The 18,987-nt window shown below is 43.0% G+C and overlaps 1 protein-coding gene across 3 annotated transcripts; it reads left to right on the forward strand.

The window, feature by feature from the left end:
• Positions 1-82: 82 nt before the first annotated feature.
• camkk2 (calcium/calmodulin-dependent protein kinase kinase 2) lies at positions 83-18,333 on the forward strand. Of its 3 annotated transcripts, none has more exons than XM_076758138.1 (18): positions 83-399; positions 5,364-5,662; positions 5,902-6,243; positions 7,613-7,660; positions 8,566-8,619; positions 9,823-9,874; positions 10,003-10,136; positions 10,904-10,940; positions 11,125-11,146; positions 11,264-11,352; positions 12,459-12,658; positions 12,784-12,837; positions 12,935-13,008; positions 13,135-13,222; positions 13,553-13,684; positions 14,334-14,437; positions 14,584-14,637; positions 15,503-18,333. In XM_076758138.1, exons 2-18 carry the CDS (start codon positions 5,432-5,434, stop codon positions 15,573-15,575), a joined length of 1,788 nt encoding a protein of 595 aa, XP_076614253.1. In that variant the 5' UTR covers positions 83-399; positions 5,364-5,431; the 3' UTR covers positions 15,576-18,333. The 3 variants fall into 3 exon arrangements, with proteins under 3 accessions (XP_076614253.1, XP_076614254.1, XP_076614255.1); XM_076758139.1 differs by having other exon boundaries at positions 14,584-14,602; XM_076758140.1 differs by lacking the exon at positions 14,584-14,637.
• Positions 18,334-18,987: the final 654 nt, after the last annotated feature.

Below are 18,987 nucleotides of genomic sequence, written 5' to 3' on the forward strand. Positions count from 1 at the left end.
TAATTCTAGAGTGCAACTCTCCAATACGCCACATGGGGGAGCTAAGCAGCTACAAGTTGCTTGTGGCAGAAATACCAAAGAACTATAAAGTGTTTCGCTTTGAGGTCGTGGGTTAAACGAAAAGGAGAGCACAGGGTGTAGTCTACGCCCCCTTCATCAATGTTAGATTATTTGTGAAGCAAAGTATTAACGTTTAATAGCCAACACTTCCTCCATGTGAAGCACGGGACCTGTGCGCTCAGCTGGATTGGTCCATCACAACATCGGCTATCAGTCTGCTCCATTCCCCCCGTCTCTCAAACAGCTAGCTAGCTGTCGCGGCACAGAGACTTCTTACACTGCTGCTGAAGGAGAAGGAACCCCACATTTCTCAGTTGTGGGCCTAAGTAGCACGTTAAGGTAAGGTTTGGGTTTTTTTTTTAAGTAATATTTGTTTTTTTTGTTGTCTTCTGAAGCGTTGTCATCGTGCGTGCTATGGACGTTACTCAGCCACACTAGCATCCTTGACTCCTGCCCAACAACATCTGTATCTTTGACAGATGAAGCAGCTGCTAACGTTAGCTGAGCTGTTTGGCTTTGACGCTTACAGCTAAGTTATTAGCTTAGGCGACGGTCACACTCGTTGATAATAAAAGGCGCTCACTCGTTGAAATGCTTACAAGTCACTGTGACAATTATGAGGATAAGTTAGCTATTACATGTTATGCAAAGACGCGGAGTCGACGGTAATTTGTGTGTGAGTTAACGCTGGAAACGATGGGGCGTTAATTAGGAGTGATGGTGGAAGGTGTTTAATTGCGTTCACGTTTGGTGTTTATTGTGATGAAACCTGTTTTGTTTTTAATGCCATTATGTAACGTTGTGGAGCTGTTTAAGAAGTTGTACTAACTTGTTTTTTTTATGGAGGATAGCACCCGATATGGGGTACTCGAATGTATTTCCTGTCTTGTATTTCTTTTTTCAATATTTTGGGGCTTTTTGAACGTTTTAAGACTACTGTTAACTTGGTACGTGATTAAAATGAACGCTGATATTAGAAGGATAAAGTAATACGGTGTATCTAATGTTGACAGACTTGGTCACATACGTGAAATGCACCACAAAATATTCTTAAGTCCTTGTTTTTTATGATTACTTTGTGACTAACATTACTTTGTCACAATACAAATGTCAGATTTTAGACATAATCGAGTTGTTAATCGACTGAAATACTTTGATAATGGAGTAATTGTTCCAGTCGAGCACAAAAAGCCAAACATTTGAAAGATCCTGTTCACTTTTGCCGTTTAATAATTTGTGCTTTTGATAGTTAGTCCCACAAAATAGTCAGTTCGAAGACATCACCTCAGCTTCTGGGATATTGTGATGAACATTTCTCATTATTTTTTGACAAATCACTGAGATCTTCAGTTTGCATTAGCTGAGTATTTGTGGTTGGTGTAGAGTTGATAGTGGGTTGCTGGCCAATTAAATGTTTTATACTTTCAGTGATATTCAGCTGTGATTGTGTGACAGCGTTACAATGAAGTTGGCTGACGATGCTCATCCCTCCATTTACAGCAGCTTATCTCTTTCACGGCTCCGCAGATCACTGATGGGGTTGCCCTGTTGATCTTTTAATGAATGCTGGGGATCCTCCTCTGCTCCAGATGGCCCTGTGTTGTACTTGCACGTCTGTGTGGGACCGTGTCTGTGGGCCCCCCTGCGAGCTCTGATAAGTCCTCTCTCCCCCTCCCCTCCTGCACAGATAGTGAAGGTCAGGTCACGTGACTTTTGTTATGATAAGAGGCCAGTATGGCATCTGGAGCTGGGCAACATCTGTTGGTGTTTCACAAGGCTCAAATCTAAATGCTTGTTCTTCGTGTAGCTGCTGTGATCACCAGGGATCAGGGAAGTTTAGGCCTTTAGCCGATAGTTCAGTTATCCATGATATAAAATATCTTTGTCTAGGAACTGTAGAAACATTGGGGCCCACGCTGCTTCAGCCCACCATGATCTGGAGGTATTTTTTCTTTAGTGTGCGGCTTAGCCTAGTTAGTAAGGATGTTGAGCAAAGAGGGATTTGACATTTCACAGCTTGTGTCCAGTCCCCCTTAATTTGGGGTCAGAGGTGGATAATGTAACTAAATCAGACTTTTTTGGCTTAGGTGTGTCAAAGCTATGTCAAAGGAGCTTCCTCGGCTCCAAGATAATGGACTGTAATGAGGACTAGGCTGACAGACTCCGAAATAGCAACAGAAACCAACTCTGCTGGTATTCAGGGGTATTTTGTTGATCTCTCATTCTGCTGCAGATCTTCCTGGACTGAATGATTGCTCTCACCATGCCACCAAGGGCAAAATTAACCACTGTTTGACTGATGTTCAGGGCAAATTTCCAAACCCTGCTGGTCAGATGGTGAGATTTGCTATAAGTGGTAATATCACAAAAATGCTTTCTTGTACCATCACCCATGTAGAAACTACACAAAACCTCCTGTGAGTGGAAACAGGCCTTAATGTGCACCTTTCCATTTATCTGAGATCAAAGTAGGTCAAACTTGGTAAGTTGCCTCTTTTCTCTGGATATAAAAAGCAGGTGCATTATGAGTTTCATCCAGGGTCACATCTCTATATTTCTGTGCACTCCACTGAGTCCACTCAGGGTACATTGTGTTCCTTTGGTGGCTGGCAAAAGTCAAACTGAATTTCAAGAGCTTCTTTTTTTCAGATGAATAAAATTAGGGAAATATTACTTGGACAGGAAAGACCACAAGATTGTCTGCTTCCAAGCAACGTCAGGAAGAGTTAGAGTCATACAGGCCAGATATGTCAGAGAGACACTGGGGAGGAGATTATCTCTACAAGAGATGAGCAACACTGATAAGTGCACAGCCTTTGCATTTGATACTGGGTGTTGTCGGAAAATCCCATCATAATTGACAAGGGAGTACTTTTTGTAATGGAAGTTTGTGAAAGGGGCTAAAGAGACCAGACCAGGAAGTGACTTCCCTTCCCATGAAACAGCTATATTCTGTAGTCTCTGTGTAAATGTGTGGTGATTATTTCTTTTTTTTGTGAGTTTACGTCACTGTATATAGGCTGCCAGTGGAGGTAGAGAGGCCACCTGGAGTGGGTGTCTCTTCCCACACATGGTCGTCATTTTGAACTTGGCTGGAGCACCCACTGTCTTGTTTTTCTGAAGGCTTCCTCTTGTTTTCTTGTGTTTGTGAGATTTACTCAGCTCCCACACACCAACAGTGCCACAATGCAGTGAGGGCCATGACGGAAATCAAGGATCTCTCTCTCTCTTTCTCTGCCCTGTCTCTCTTTTTATGTGCTCCTTTCCCTGTCTTTCCATTCCTCTCACAGATAATGGGCAGATAATAAGATGAATGAACCTGGAGATGGAAATGGCCCTCTTGAAATTATGCATAAAAGCTTTTGGTTTTATGCTTACAGATGATAATTAAACATGTTGTATAACTGACATCAAAAGCATACTGAGCTGTTGCTTTCATAGACACATCAAATCTGTTCACTTAGAGCTGAAGTTTGATACAAGACGTGTTTGCATGCATAAATTATCACTTAACAGAATGTGTGGAAAAAGTCTGCGGATGTTTCATATGGAAAGCGCTGTATCTACCTATGTTTCAGAGCTAACAAATGGCATCTCTGATTGTTTTTCCCCACACCCTCTAATTACACCCACAACTTGGCTCATGCTAGCTATTCAAACACTGTGCTTCAGTGTGCGCAAAGGTAATGAACCATTAGTCGTATATGTTGAACTAAATACTTAATACTAAAGCAGGTTGTTGTTATTGGTTCGATATGGTCTTTGGCTCCCACCTTTAATGCCAGTCATAAAGCAGGGGTATTAATCCAAAACTAAGGGAGTAACCTTATCTCCAGGTGATTGTGAACTATGCAACACTTACACATGCCACCAAAGAATCATGTACTCTGTCCATACAACAGGTGGAAACAGGAAGCTGCAGCTTTTTAAAAACAGTGTTGGATAGCTTATATGAGAGGGCTGCGCTGGGATTGGGATCCTGTGGGACCCAATGCAAATCTCGCAGTAGTGGCTTTTTTAAACATTGCTGCGCGTGGAAGCAGGTGGACAAAAAACAAACTGGGTAATTTTCACAAGATGTAAATTGTAGAAATTAGATCCTTTATGTGTGAGTCAGTGATCACACTGTCTTGAAATAACTGCCTCTTACATGACTGTGAACTGGACTGTACCAGAAGCAGGCTCATTGGCGTTGCCATGGTTGTGGCTCATAATCACCGAACAGAACAATCGTTGAGCCAAATGATCTACAAAAATCAAATCAAAGTGCTTAAATGCAGAGGAGGAGAACATCATTTTGGTTTGTTATCACCTACAGGTAGAGAACTGCACTGGCATTGGGATCATGTGGGTCCTGTGGGACCCTATGCAAATCTCATGGGGGTGGGCAGTTTAAGTTTTCCTGTGGGTGGTCTGAAACACATACACTGTGGGTGCGGGCGGTAATGGTCAAATATCCAGCGGGAGCAGGATTAAGAAAACAGATCTGTGCAGGCTTTTTTGCTTGTATGTCACTGATTGATATTTGTTGATGTTTGCAAATGCTATATTCAGCATGTGTTGAGTTGTTACCTTGTAACTCCCGTCAAGATAAAGAAGATAATTGTACATGTTAGATAACTAGCTCCACTGTAGAGGGACCACACAGGAGAATAGGCAGGATTTTCTGCCTCGCAGTGTTTGTAGGACGAGTCATCCTTCGTTGGCAGATTGTGGTTAACAAGAAGGCTCATTAACCTGAATTAGGCAGTTCAGTAGGTGGGTGATGTGCTAGTGGCCACGCTATAGGTGGTCATTAGTGACATGGGCTCAGTGCAGGTAGTGTCTTGAAACTAGTGGAGAGCTAATGAAAAATGGAATGACCAGGTGGTTTTTCACTGACTGAAGACCAAAAAGGCTGCCACGTTTTGGACCATGTGCTGAGGTTTTACCGTGTGCCGGCAGCCCTGCGAGAAGAGTGTTCACATTGGTCAAGGTGTGAGATGGCCGATGCCTGTGGAAAGAGATGAGTGGCAGGCTCAGTCAGATAAGACCTGATCTTTCTGATGTTAAATTGTGCAAAGTGACAGATACAACATGTTCAGTGAAAGATAGTAGGGTGGCAGAATTTGTTGGGGAGAGCAAGGCAGAGCTGAGCTGGATGCGAACGTTGTGTTGAACAGAAGGACTGGATTTTTCAGATTGTCCCAGTATTTTATACCCCTTAATGGCTCCAAATGTTATCAGAGCAGTAGTTGTTTCAAAGGCCAGCAATTATTCTCCACAGGTATTTTCTTATTCTGCAATTTGCTCTTGTGTCTTAGGCACACTCCCCCCCCCCCAGGTCCCCATCTGATGGAGCAGTGGTTGTCAGTGTTTGTGAAGAGGCACCATGTTTCCTTGTCATGTAACCCCCTGGCCCTCTGCTGAGCCGCCGGCCTCTTGTGGAAGTCATGCACCCCCAACACAGCCCTCGCAGCCCCTGCCGGATCTGCTGTGCAGCTGTCCCGCTCCACCTCTGAACACCCACTGCGAGACGCCCTCCCCAGACCCCATGGAGTCCCTCATAGTGGTCACTGAGTATGAACCCAGCAGGCCGTCTGGAGAGGCCGGGGAGGAGGAGGTAAGCTGGAACACACCCAGGTAACACTTGATGGACCAGAGATGGAATGATGTCAGAAGTAAATGCTGTCACTTGAATTTTGTATTTTCCATATGTTAATTTTTCCATAGTCTCATGTAGAATTGATAGAAACAGACAAATGCTACATATTGATCATATGATCCCCATACACAGACGACCTTACATACGTGAACATACAACAAGGAAAATGAATATGATTTAAATGTATCACATCTCAGGTGGAAGAAATGGACAGCTCTGAGACACCTGAGCCGGCTTCCTCTGTGGCGACACCTTTCCAGACTCCTTCCTGTGACCTGCTGTCCCACACAGTTGGGCGGCCAGAGGCTCTGCTTCCTGAAAGCCAAGAGCAAAGGGGAAGGTTAAACCTGTCGGACAGGAAACTATCTCTGCAGGAGCGCTCACAGACGACAGCGTCGCCCTGCAGCTCGCCAGGACTCAACGGGCGCTATATTTACCCGTCGCTGCCCTATTCTCCCATCACATCACCCCACTCCTCTCCACGCTTGCCCCGCCGGCCCACTGTGGAGTCCCACAGTGTTTCCATCACAGACCTCCAGGTATGGGCAAGCCTTGAGGCTAACACAGTTCCAGTGTTGCAGATTTAATAATGATTGTGATTATATAATTTATGGTCTGTGCACCATCTGACCAGTGTATTCTCCTAAGGACTGTGCATTGCATAAATCCTTACACATGAATGAGCCACCCAATGTTAACACCGAGCCAGGCTCATACAGAGGTGCTCCTCTTGAACATCTGCTAGTTGTCAAAATATCACCATCATACTTGTCTGAAAGTAAACAGAACTGCATGTGCATTTGTCTTAAAAGCAGCAGCACACTGGTAAAGACTGAGCTTTGTGGACACGAAGGTAAGGTTTCACAGTCTCAGTAGATGTAGGTAATAGTTGTGACCCGTGTTACACATAGATGCAGAAACCTGTAAATGTCATGTACTGTAGCTAGGGTTTCTCTTAGGGCAATAGGCTGCAGAGGTTATCCTATATATTTAGAACCTGAAAAAATACACATAAAGGTTAATATTTATTTGAAATATTGTCTCATGGTGGAGACTTCCTTATATACACATAATCTATCTTTCTTGGCACTTGTTATAATCTGATTTAGAGGTAAATAAGCAGATAAATTACATTCAGTCATGTGTTTTTGATGAAGATATGGGTAGTCAGTGCATCCCTGGTTGTTTGCATGAATTGTTCTCTGCTGGGTTCAGTTTGTCCTCAGCAGTGTTCCTATCACTCATTGTTTTAAAGCCACGCTACTTTTCACTGTACAGATGAGGGTAGAATTCACCTCTAAAGACCGCAAAATATACTACAAAAGTGTTACAGCTGGGCATCACATCCTACCTCTTAAATCTCAGTCACCCTGGAAGATTAGTCGATAGGATTAGTGTCAAAATTGAGGTAAAGTGCCAGTTTTTATTTGGGATTTATTAATGTTTACCCCTGATGAGTTGTTTTCTGATTAACTGCAAACCTGGATTCATCCAGATTTGCAGAGGTTTTGCTTCGAATGAATCTCAGAACACGACAGATAGAACTGGGACAGTGATTGCGGAGTCATACTGACATGCTGACAAACACAGGAAATGTGTCTGGCGTTGGAAGACGGCGGGCACCCTCGGGAACACTGATGTGCAAAACACTGAACTTATGAGTTTCTCTTGAAAATAGCAATGTGAAGAAAAGGAGAAAGAAGAAAAGAAGAGAGAAGAAAGAAGAAAAATTCATTGAAGGGAAATTTAATGCACAGGACAGACACGGCGTTCTTAGGAAAAGCTGATTTTGTCAGAATGCTTGTGATGTGTCTGGGGTATCGAACAGCTGTAATATCTGATGTGATTTCATTTGAAAAGAACCCTTTTTTCTCCCCCTCTCTTTTCTCTCGCCTCCCTCTCTTCAAGGACTGCGTTCAACTCAACCAGTACAAGCTGAAAGACGAGATTGGAAAGGTACCATCAGAGACAACTCACTGATTGCTCCCTTTCACTGACTCTTCCATTTTCTTCTCTCTTCCGCCTACTGCATGTCTGTCAAGTAGCTCACATCATCAAGGACATGCAGTAACAGTGTCTGATATCCCTCTCTCCCGGCTGTCCTCATTTCCTAAACTCTGTGTAAACTACCAGGCCATGGGAGAGTTGGAAGATGGATGAGAGGCTGGTATAAATAGCGCTCTCTAAGGGTTGTGCAAGGTTTAGTGGTTACAGGCGTGCGTGTGAGTGCATGTGTGGACTTTTAGCTTTCACGAGACAGAATTCGCTAGTCTGAATCTCTGCATGAAGGTAGACACGATAATGTGTATGCGGTGTGTTCACGCTAGACAATTAGAGCCTTTCAGGATTGTCAGGGAGGCTCCTGTTACCAGATCATCTCTGGGACTGAGGATGAGCTCTGCGCTGCCTCTCCAGTCTGCTCCCCCAGCAGGAACTCATCCTGTCCCTCCCCTCACCCTCTCTCTCTCTCTCCCTCCCTGTTTGTTTTTTTGGGCATGCATTTGTGCACACAGGCTGCTAATTGGGCCTAGTTTTTATCCAGAATTGCGTGTGTGTGGGCAGGGGAGCTTGATAGCATAAACCAGATCCAGTTTCCTTAATTAGCCTGAAATCAAAAATGAAAGCGAGGGGGAGAGATGATTTGAATTTCCCTGCTCACACTTTGAAGCAGCTGGTACTCTTTCAGCAAACACTGTCAGCCCACACACTTCCCTCGTGTGTTTTTGTCCCTGGGTGTATTTGTGTTTATTTCGTTTGCCGTGCAGAGAGTGTGATGGGTTTTTTTTAAACATGTGAAGAATTGACAGCTGCTCAGTCTCACTTTATTGGCTTCTGTTCTCTTTTACTTACTTCCATCTCAGGGCTCCTATGGCGTTGTCAAGCTGGCTTACAATGAGGATGACAACACATACTATGTGAGTTCTTCATGTACGCTCCAGTACAGATGTGTCCCACCCCCTCCAAATATTAACACCGTGTTTCTCTCACTTCTCTCTCATTTCTTAACACTTTGTTTCACACACACACACACACACACTCACACACACAAACAAGCCTCATAATAACCAAACCCCCTTGTCACATTTGCTGGTGTGATTTCACTTGAAACGTCCACATTGTGCTTCCCAGAGCACTGCAATAATAACACATCAGCTTGAGCTCTTCTGTTTGCTCTTCCTGATTATTGCTGCAATTCTCATTAAGCTGCCTGATATTGACAATGACGTGGGGATTATTTTAATATTCCTCCCAAGTGACAAAGCCCACATGTCGCCGTCAGTGATTATATCATTACCATAATAACTGAGGGCGTTGAGGCTATTAAAGAAAAATCTATTTCACCGGAACAGGGGAAAATATCCAGCGAACAATGTGGCTGTCACACATTGTGCTCTTTGTTCAGTGCTGCCTCGGTGGTTGTCAGCTCGGGTAATTGTTCAAGAAATGGTCAGGTAGATCTCTGACTGACATCTGCGTGGCATGGCTGTGGGCTATACTGGTATTTGCAGGGGACCATTAGCTTTCACATGTTATTTAAATGATAAACCCACGTACAGAGACAGTCAAGACGGATCAATGAAATAAAGTTTTATGATCTGGCAGACTACTCTTAAACTGTGACTCACTTAAGTGACTGTGAGTCACTTAAACTGTGTATGTATGTATTGTATGCTTGGCCTCTTATAGCACCATTATTAGAGTTGACATTTTATGGTGGTTTGAAGGAGTGATGAAGCAATGTACATTAGTTGCATGCTTGCATTTGAATCACTCAGCACCAGGGTTGCCAGCAAGAACAGCCAGTGCCTTATTTTGGAAGTCCTGCTTTCATAGTCTTCTGTGCAGGTCAGCTTTCGTCGTCTCAAATACAGAAATGACACTCGAGGTGAGGGGAGTCATTTATAGGTGCGGGGACATTCATCTGTAGGCGTGTGAGTGGGTGCACTCTGTCAGTTATGCATCATCTCAGCCTGCTGTGTCTTACTCTTCCTTTTGTCTACCTTTCTCCTCATCTTTTCTTCTGGATCTCTCACCCACTTGGCTGTCCTCTCCCCCTCTCAACTTTTCTCCCACCCCCCCACCTCCCATCCAAATCCATCTCCTCTTCTCTCCTGTAGGCGATGAAGGTGTTGTCGAAGAGGAGGCTGATGAGGCAGGCAGGTTTCCCACGTAAGTCTGGAGCCAGTGACAGATGGTTAACACAGCGGAGAGCACAGTCTTTTATAATGCCACATTAACACTGTACACCAGCACTGAAACCCGCCCTGTCCTTCACCTGTAACCCTTTCCCACCCAAGGGAGACCTCCCCCCCGTGGAGCCAAAGCAGCCCCAGAGGGTCCCCCTCAACCCAAAGGACCCCTGGAGCGGGTCTATCAAGAGATTGCAATCTTAAAAAAGCTGGACCATCCTAATGTAGTGAAGCTTGTGGAGGTGAGTGCTGTTAAAACTTACATTTTAGCTTTGTTTGATTTGCTTTTCCTGAGCACATTTGAAACAGACTTGTGTGTCATGATATCTGTAATGTCTTCAGCAGTTAAAGGTTTCCGATCTATAATGGCTTTCATTTCAGGGAGAGCAAATGCAGGTGTTAGATGAAGGTGAAAACAAATGGGAACACATTAGAACAATTAGGCTGCCGCAAGCTAAATAAAGTATAGAAACAGTGTTCAGAAACCCCTGATTGCACCTCGTCTCTCTAAAGAGCAACAAAGGTATGCAGCCAACTCACTAATGGATCAGTATGGAAAGAGGCCTGGGCAGAGTGTCACGGAAGGAAAGAAAAATAAGCGTCAAATCAACCTCCATTATTTCAAAGTGCACTCTTGCATTTTGCTCGTTCTTGCGTGTCTGTACAAAGGGAAAGCAAAACAAAGCTTGGGAGTAGCAATGACTGAAACCTGCCAGCCCTTTAAAGAGCCTCAACCACGACAAAACTGCGTTATAACAGCGCTGTGTGTGTGTGTGTGTGTGTGTGTGTTTACGTGTTCGTGTGTAACATTGCCATGGCTTTGTACTCATGTATTTATATTAACGTCACAGAAACACTCTGTGCATTTATTAGAGATTCCACAGTCAAACTGTGGTCATTTTTCACTGCACACAAAAGATTATCTATTGTGTGTCTGTGTGTGTATGTGTGTGTGTGTGTGTCTGTGTGTGTTTTGACTCATTTCCATTTCTCTGTGATACGGTGCCAGGTTTTGGATGACCCCAGCGAGGACCATCTGTACATGGGTACGTTGTGGCCAAACAGCCAGCCCTCAGAATAACACACACATGCACACACACACACACACACACCACACATCACACAGTCATGCATAAAGCAAACATAAAAGAAAGTTATTTGAATCTTTAGTTTGTGTCTTGATAACCGAAAAGCTTTCATCACTAACCTCATCTGTGTTTCCTGTCACAGTATTTGAACTGGTCAAGCAAGGGTAAGCTGAGCCTCTCTTATGATAATGACTGTGACACTGGAATGAGCTCAATCTCATTAGTTATGATTGCTAATTGAGTGTTTGTGTGTGTGTGTGTGTACCTGTCTGTGTGTTCAGGGCTGTCATGGAGGTGCCGGCAGATAAACCTTTCAGCGAGGACCAGTCACGCTTTTACTTCCAAGATCTGCTCAGGGGAATCGAGTATTGTGAGTCTGTCAAACCTCCAGTTCTTCTTCCACTCAGCCTGTGACTGCACGGTAGAGCGTTAAGAATGGGTTGATGAGAGTTGTGTGTTCATCTCGCTCAGATGATTTGTCACGCGCTGTGATTTAAGGCTGATTCAATGTTGATTCAGTTGCAGTTAATTTTGGGTCTGCTCAGATTGCAGCTTAAAATTAATTTGAGTAAACACAGTGCTCTTTTTAATTGTGTCCAACCTAGATTCTGAAAGTTTATTGTGCTTGTACTTTTCAATTCAACTGTAAAAGAAAAAGAAAAAAAAAAAGATCAGACAGATGCTAATGTACACTAATGCAGATAATTACCTCCTCAAAAAAGAAAGGTTTTTTTTTTTTTTGAAAAAATTAGCTTAATGCTGCATAATATCCTATAATTAGCTGTACTTGCCTGTAACAATCTTCTGTGTCCCCTGCAGAGATAAAGGCCTATTATACAGAAAGTTGTGAATGTCCAATTAGAATTCTACAATCGTGGTATCACGATAACGTTCTGCCCTCGTCCGACAATTCTCCCGTGCCGTTTGCACAGAGTCCGCCGCCTGTGCTCTTCTTGACTCCAGCACACCCACAAGGCTCATTTCACATCATCTCACATCGGCTCTTAATGCATTTCGGCACAGGAGAAGAGGATTTTTGCATAAAATGTCGTCTAGGAGACTAGTACTGTGGGCAGGAGAGGCAGGGCTCTGCAGCAGGGACGCTGAAAGATTACATCAGAACCTGACTTTACCTCTCTTTATAAGTAACCATAATCATGTTCGCAGTGCAGGTAGTTTGGCTAAAAGCATGACACATGTTGTTCTTTCTTGTTTACACATCTTCTGTTCTGATCCTTTATCTTGATAATTGCTGAAATGTTAATCCAACTTCCTGTCTAAGTGCACTACTGCCAGAGATACCTCCGCATGCGTCCAAGCCGTTTTTATTTTATCCCGTCAAGTCAACGACTGATCTGTCCACAATTACAAATTCAATTACACCGAAGGTGGAAGAGAATACTCATCATCTCCTGTCACGAGCAGAATTGGTCAAATGGGAGCTTCGTATTGAAATCATTATTCGTTTTTCAACAGTGCATTACCAGAGGATCATCCACAGAGACGTCAAACCCTCGAACCTGTTGGTGGGAGAAGATGGACACATCAAGATAGCAGACTTTGGAGTCAGTAACCAGTTTGAGGGGGCTGACGCTCTGCTGACCAGCACAGTGGGAACACCTGCCTTCCTGGCCCCAGAAGCGCTCTCTGAGACCAGAAAGAACTTCTCTGGAAAGGTGAAGGAGCCGTTGGCTAACTCCTGCCCCCTTGTGTTTAACAGTGGATTTTAACTACCATACACTGATTTCATAACATAAAATCTTTGTCATGTTTTTTTTTTTTTTTTTTTTCGTAATTTTAGGCTTTGGATGTTTGGGCAATGGGAGTGACACTTTATTGCTTCGTCTTTGGAGTGGTGAGTGTGTGCTGCAAATGCACATCCAGTAAATACTGTGTTGTTTTAGAGTTTCTTCTGGTTTCCATTGAATCCATGACCTTTTCTTCATTCACAGTGTCCTTTCATGGATGAGCGCATCCTCAGTCTTCATCAGAAGATCAAGACTCAACCTGTGGAGTTACCTGAACAGTCAGTGTGGCTGTTTGTCAAAGTTATATATGAAATACGCCTTTCAGTGGGCACGTATTTATTTACTGAAATACTTCATCTGTTATTTTACTAAATCCGTAGCGGTGATTGTTTCTGTCTCAACAGCGCTGACATCTCAGACGATCTCAAAGATTTGTTGCTGAAAATGCTGGACAAGAACCCAGAGACCAGAATATCAATCCCACAGATTAAGGTAAACTTTCTCTCTCAGTTAAGATGCTGGTTTCTTTGCTCTCAAGCACATTTGATATTACACAGAATGCAGTAAAGCAGAGGCCTCTGTGTGAATGTGTCTGAATGAATCTTACAGGACCTCGTTCTTTCATCTGTCCTCTCCATGAAGACGCCTCAGTGACACTAAGATACCAACTTAATGGCCAATTTGTTAAATAAGACATATATGAAAGTCTGTATCCTACATGACTTAAGTGGACTTTATCCTTGCACAAGTTCCATAAAATTAGTCTCGGTGTGCCTCCAAAGACTAATTTTGTGCTCCTTTGTTGTCGTTGTTTGTGTCCAGTTGCACCCGTGGGTGACGCGGCACGGTGCTGAGCCTCTTCCTCTGGAGGATGACAACTGCTGTATGCTGATTGAGGTGACCGAGGAGGAGGTGGAGAACTCTGTCAAACACATCCCCAGCCTGGCTACAGTGGTGAGGCTATGAACTTGTTTTTGTCTCAGCAAAAACCTGTCAGGTTACTGAACATCAGTCGCGCCCACGTCTAATTTGTTTTTGCTTCTGGTGTCTTTCAGTCAAATATCTCATATGGGAACGGTTTATTTTGAGCTCGGCTACCCTGACTGAGGCATGAACCTGTCACATGTCAGATGGATGCTTTGTCTGGAGCGAATGAATTGCTAAATTCCTGTATGTCTGTATTAGCATAAAGGATATTTTTCAAGTACTTACATTCATTTTTTACTATATTTCAGTCACGTCGCACCGCCCCACAGCACAGTCACTACACCACTACCACCTACTTGATTGTCTTCGCTGCTGCACTAAAGCAGATGTGTGACTCATTTAGTCATTTCAGCTTCTTGATATAAATTACAGTAGTTACTGTCAAATGCTGCAAAAGATATGAAAGTGTGGGACGAAAGTGCTGAAAGTCTTTCAGCACTGAACTTCCGAACAAAGCTGAAATATAAAATCCATCAGACCTCCGAACTGTTAATGTTACCATAACCCCGCCTCTGTTTTACAACAGAGCGATGTTTAGTGAGCTTTTCTTGTTTACGTGTCTGAGGTTAGCGTTTGGATGCGGTTATTGCAGTAATATTCTATCATTCCTTTTCAGATCCTGGTGAGAACTATGCTGAGAAAGCGCTCCTTTGGGAATCCCTTTGACTGGGCCCGTAAAGAGGACCGCAGCAGCTTGTGTGCTCCAGGGCAAACGCTCACGTAAGGATTGTTTATAGACGCACTGCAGATGCTAAACTCTCAGACTCAGAGCTGCTCGGTCCTCTCAGTACAGCCAGCTAATGTGTGCGAAGAAGTCTGTCGAGTCTCCTGTTATTATTTGTCTCCTCCCTTCTCCTGCCCTGCAGGAAAGGCAGAGCAGGCAAGGTGAGATACTGCTGCATTCATAGTGGCCGAAGAAGGTAAATAACTTTAGGACAACTCTTGTCTGCTGTAGTACTGTTTAAGTGGTAGAGAGTGTACTTTCAGACCCCTGGCATGGTAGACGCAGCTGTGCATTGAGTGTGTAAACTTGCCTGTGTTATTTTAGGGTTGTTTGGACAAGCCATTATTAGGAATGTTGTGCTGTAGAGTCCATAATACCTGCAAGATGATTTACTGTATATTTCATGGCTAAGGATGCTTGTGGTAAAGCATGCGATGTGTGGTGCAGTAAATCCGCTTTGTAACATATTATAGCAACCCTCTTGTATGACAGGGCCATGACGATAGACATTGACAATAAGTGAAATGCCTGATCTGTGGAATAGTGTTCAGTATTATGGAGGTGGACAAAATATTATGCACAGTCTTCAGCAATCCAGTTTTATTGCCACTGCGTCAGAGAGGTGTTGATACAACTTGGCAGAAAGACTTGAGGCTGCAGTTTGATTGGCGTTATATTATGAAGTGTTAATGTGTAATGCAGCCAAATACCAATACCGCCACATGTAAGATAAACAAAATGCAGTTGAATTAAAGCCTCTCTGATGCAGTCAAAATACCACTCTTTTCCACACTGTGCTCGTCATGAGTGCAGAGCATCCATCTATCTTGATAAGTTGTTCCTCATTCCTTTGCATGAAGCACTGTCCGCACTTCTCCAGAGGACTGTTTGTCTTCCCTCGACAAAAATGTACGCAGACTTTCCCAACAGCTTACAAGATAAATGCTTGCTGCTGGTTGGTTTCAGTTCTTTGAACATGCATAGCTTATCTTATTCCTGTCTCTGTTTAGCGATCCACTGGGCTGCTATAACTAATGCTGTGTCTCTGGTGTGTCACTTAGGAAACAGGAGAGTGGCGATGGCATGAGGAGTATGGACCTGCCCTACGTGGGAGAGGATGAGGCTCTTTCCTGATGCAGAGGGCTTATTATGCACGCTGGCATCTGCCCGCCTGCAACCACACAGCACGACACCCCTTTACTCACAGTTTTATACTGGGCAGCCTACACCTTTGTACATTTCCTGAGAGGTGGACAAGTGCGGCAGACACACACAGAAGGGAGAAATTAAGGATCTGAGTCACTTTGACAACATTTCTAAAGCTTTTATTCCATTCTCTCCTCTTAAAAGGCTCAGTGTGGGGGATGTGGGATTTGAGACTGTCTCCTCCAGGAGAGGATCCTCCTGAACCTTGAACCTGACTTCAGCCGTTACAGCCCAACCCACTCTGCTCCTCTTCTCCTGCATGCATTTATAGTCCTAGCATGCTTTGTCTCAGGCTTTCAACTGTACAGTTTCGTGTTTTATTGTAGTTTAGCCACTTGTGTTTCTCCTTGTCTTTACTTGACAATTCTTTCAGGTACACGGGGTGTGGGAACAGGCGACGGTTTGCGGGGAGGGATGGTCTGTCTTCGCCGTCACCTCGACGTTCTCTTTAGTAGAGCAGGTTTTTTGACAATGATTGTCTGGTTCGCTCTGCTTGCTTCAGAGTAGCAGTGCCCAGTTTTGTAACATATTTTCGAGTGAAAAATCTGTACAGTTTTCCCAAAATGAGAAAGGGGAGTGAAAAAATGTTTACTTCATTGAATGCATGTGTTTACTTTCCCAATGCAAACACTATATAAGCTACTTCTAAACATTTGCACGCTCATAGACACACTCGTTCAGCTCAGTTTCTTTTTAGTCTCATCACTGGCTCTTTATTAAGGCTCCCACTTACTACAATCGATAGAAAGCTTTAAAAACATAGTGCTTTGTGAAAAATCGAATTCATCGTTGCTGCATACAAGATAGCATAGAAAACCAATGGGATTCTCTTCTTTGCGAAGCTAGTGCTTCTTCTCGTAAATCTTTTTTAAGTGAACAATGATATGATTTTTAGGTGTTTGCTCTGTATTTTTAAAGTCATAGAACTGCAACAGTTGAGTAATGAAGGCACTGATCTACCAAATGCACATGAGAAAAACAGAATGTGTCGGCGCAGAATCATTCTGCAGCCAATGGTTAATAGACGTAGACGTTTTGGTTTTTTAATTGTTTAAACTGCTCATCAGTTCTCTCCGGGTCGTGTCGTGATTCTGAGTTTCACATTTCAACTGTGTCATGTGTTCGTTTCACCTCTCACAGTGGAGGAATGTCTGCAGACTGAGAACAGAAAACGACGACTGTCAAACCTCGAGCTCTAATTGTGAATGTTCTTGCTCGTTCTGTTTTGTATTGTAAAAATTACAGGTGTTGTTTTAAAACCGCACACTTTCAGGACACCAAAAACTCCAATTGTGTCTAATTTTGTAAAGCATAGAACAGTAACTTAAAGAAAACGAACCTTTAAAGTATTTCTTTGTCGAGCTATTCGAGCTGGCTACTGAAGTAAGTCTTGAGTTGGAAGCATCGTTCACCTGCAGACTTTCTGTACAAATCTATGCATGACATATCTGTACAGGTGTTAACTTAAAACCCGTTGTCATTGGTTGGACGCTTTGCAACTATTTGAAATTAATTATAAATGACTTTTTTATTTATTGGTGTGTTTCAGTTTAGAGGATCCCAAAGCAGTAAATTAGTGTTTTTCCCTCTTGTGTTCCTTTTGTTTACTTCTCATTTGTTTTCTCATGTCAGTGTAAGTATAGACAAAACCACTTAATGTGTCTCTAACATTAAATATTGACACAACATTGATTTCAACATTTAATGCTTCCACACGCTAATTACTTCAGCACTTATGTGTTGAATGTATGAGAAAGGGAATACTTGCATGTCACTCTGAACTGTTTGTTTTTTAAGACTAGTACTATGCATATGGTGTGTCTCTGTCTGTCTGTGTGTTGCAGTGGTACGCCCCGGCACGGTGTCACAGTGCCCGCTCATTGGCTGGATGTGGTTGACTGATTCTAATTTATTTTTGCTTACCCGATGTTTTATCCAGAAAGATGTAATTAAATTGTGGATTGCTGCAAATAATAGACAGAGACAGGCTTCAGATTGTCGTAACATTATTGAACTGTGCTTTTGAAGAATTGGTTGTTTTTTTTTCCTTGGAAATCTCGACGATGATAGCCAATTATCTTTTAACGGCCACAATTCAGTCAGAAAATGAAGTGCAGAAATGTCTCAGCTGTATGATTCTGTGAAATGCCACCTCATTTAGCCATGCTTTCCACACATTTATGAGATTTTAAGTTCTGTTGTTATCTTAAGTCGATATAGACTGTTGTTATCTAAGATAAAGTTTTTACCTTGAGTAAAGCAAGACCGTTACTTCCCCGTTGGTGTGAATATTTTGCCCTCTGTGACCAACAAGGATGAACTGAAGGCGGCTTTGGGTCTGAATGCAGGGTGACAGCGCAAGCCACAGTAAAGCTGTACGATAAATATTTTATACATACAATATTTAAACCTGTAGTTTGTTTCAATGCAGCCTTTGTGCATTCCTGGTAAAAGGCGAAGTGATTAACCTTTATTGTTCACATGATTTTTGTATGCATTAGTATGAATTTATTTCGGTAAGAGCTTCGGTGGCTCTTTTCCCCTAAATGCATGCCAACATACTGAACACATACCACTGTATTGTCATAGCATGAGTGGTCCTTGACAACAAATTAGGACCTTTGAATTAATTATTCTATACATACTGTACTTTGTTCATCATTTGAATTAAATAATATTGCCTTTCTGTAATGTTTTTGGTCTGATTGTTTTTAAGCTTCAGTTCCACAAATAGACCACTAGTGTGTGCTGTGCACCGTAACATTTCTGGTACTCCAGAGCAGCAGTGCCCAATCTTTTTTGCGCCACGGACCGGTTTCACGTAAAGCAATAATTTGCCGGACTGGGATAGAAACGAATAAAAACAAATTAAAAATACAACTCACCATTACTCTGAATGTAGCTGTTGTAATTAGTGAAGCCCTGCGCCTGTTTCTCTTCAACGAGAAGGCTTCATTGCCTCATTTTATCATTATTATTATCATTAGCGTGTGTGTCCCGGGTCGGATGTCGGCCCGGGATGTTATTATTAATATTAATGTCATAAGTGTGTGTGTGTGTGTGTGTGTGTGTGTACGTACAGAGGCACGCCCAGAGCTTTCTTTTTCTTGGAAGTTGTAGGCTCTTCTTCTGTCTCATCATTTGTCCTTTTCACCTTTCCAAAGAAGCTCACCAAACACGTCTGTTTTTACTCATTTGTGCCAGCATGTGGGCTAACGACCGTATCACGTGACCGACACGAGCTGTTAGACATGTGTATAGAGGCACAGGCGGATGCACCTGAACTTCAAAATGAAGCTTCTTTCAGACTCTGACGAACAATAAAATATTTTTTGTTCAG

This window comes from Chaetodon auriga, chromosome 19, assembly GCF_051107435.1.
Source record: "Chaetodon auriga isolate fChaAug3 chromosome 19, fChaAug3.hap1, whole genome shotgun sequence".
In the NCBI taxonomy this organism is placed as follows: Eukaryota; Metazoa; Chordata; class Actinopteri; order Chaetodontiformes; family Chaetodontidae; genus Chaetodon; species Chaetodon auriga.

Coding starts and splice junctions, on each gene's coding strand:
- camkk2 (XM_076758138.1), top strand. CDS start 5,432: ATGTTTCCTTGTCATGTAACCCCCTGGCCCTCTGCTGAGCCGCCGGCC. Junction 10,137..10,903: donor ATGTAGTGAAGCTTGTGGAG/GTGAGTGCTGTT, acceptor ATACGGTGCCAG/GTTTTGGATGACCCCAGCGA. Junction 10,941..11,124: donor CGAGGACCATCTGTACATGG/GTACGTTGTGGC, acceptor TTCCTGTCACAG/TATTTGAACTGGTCAAGCAA.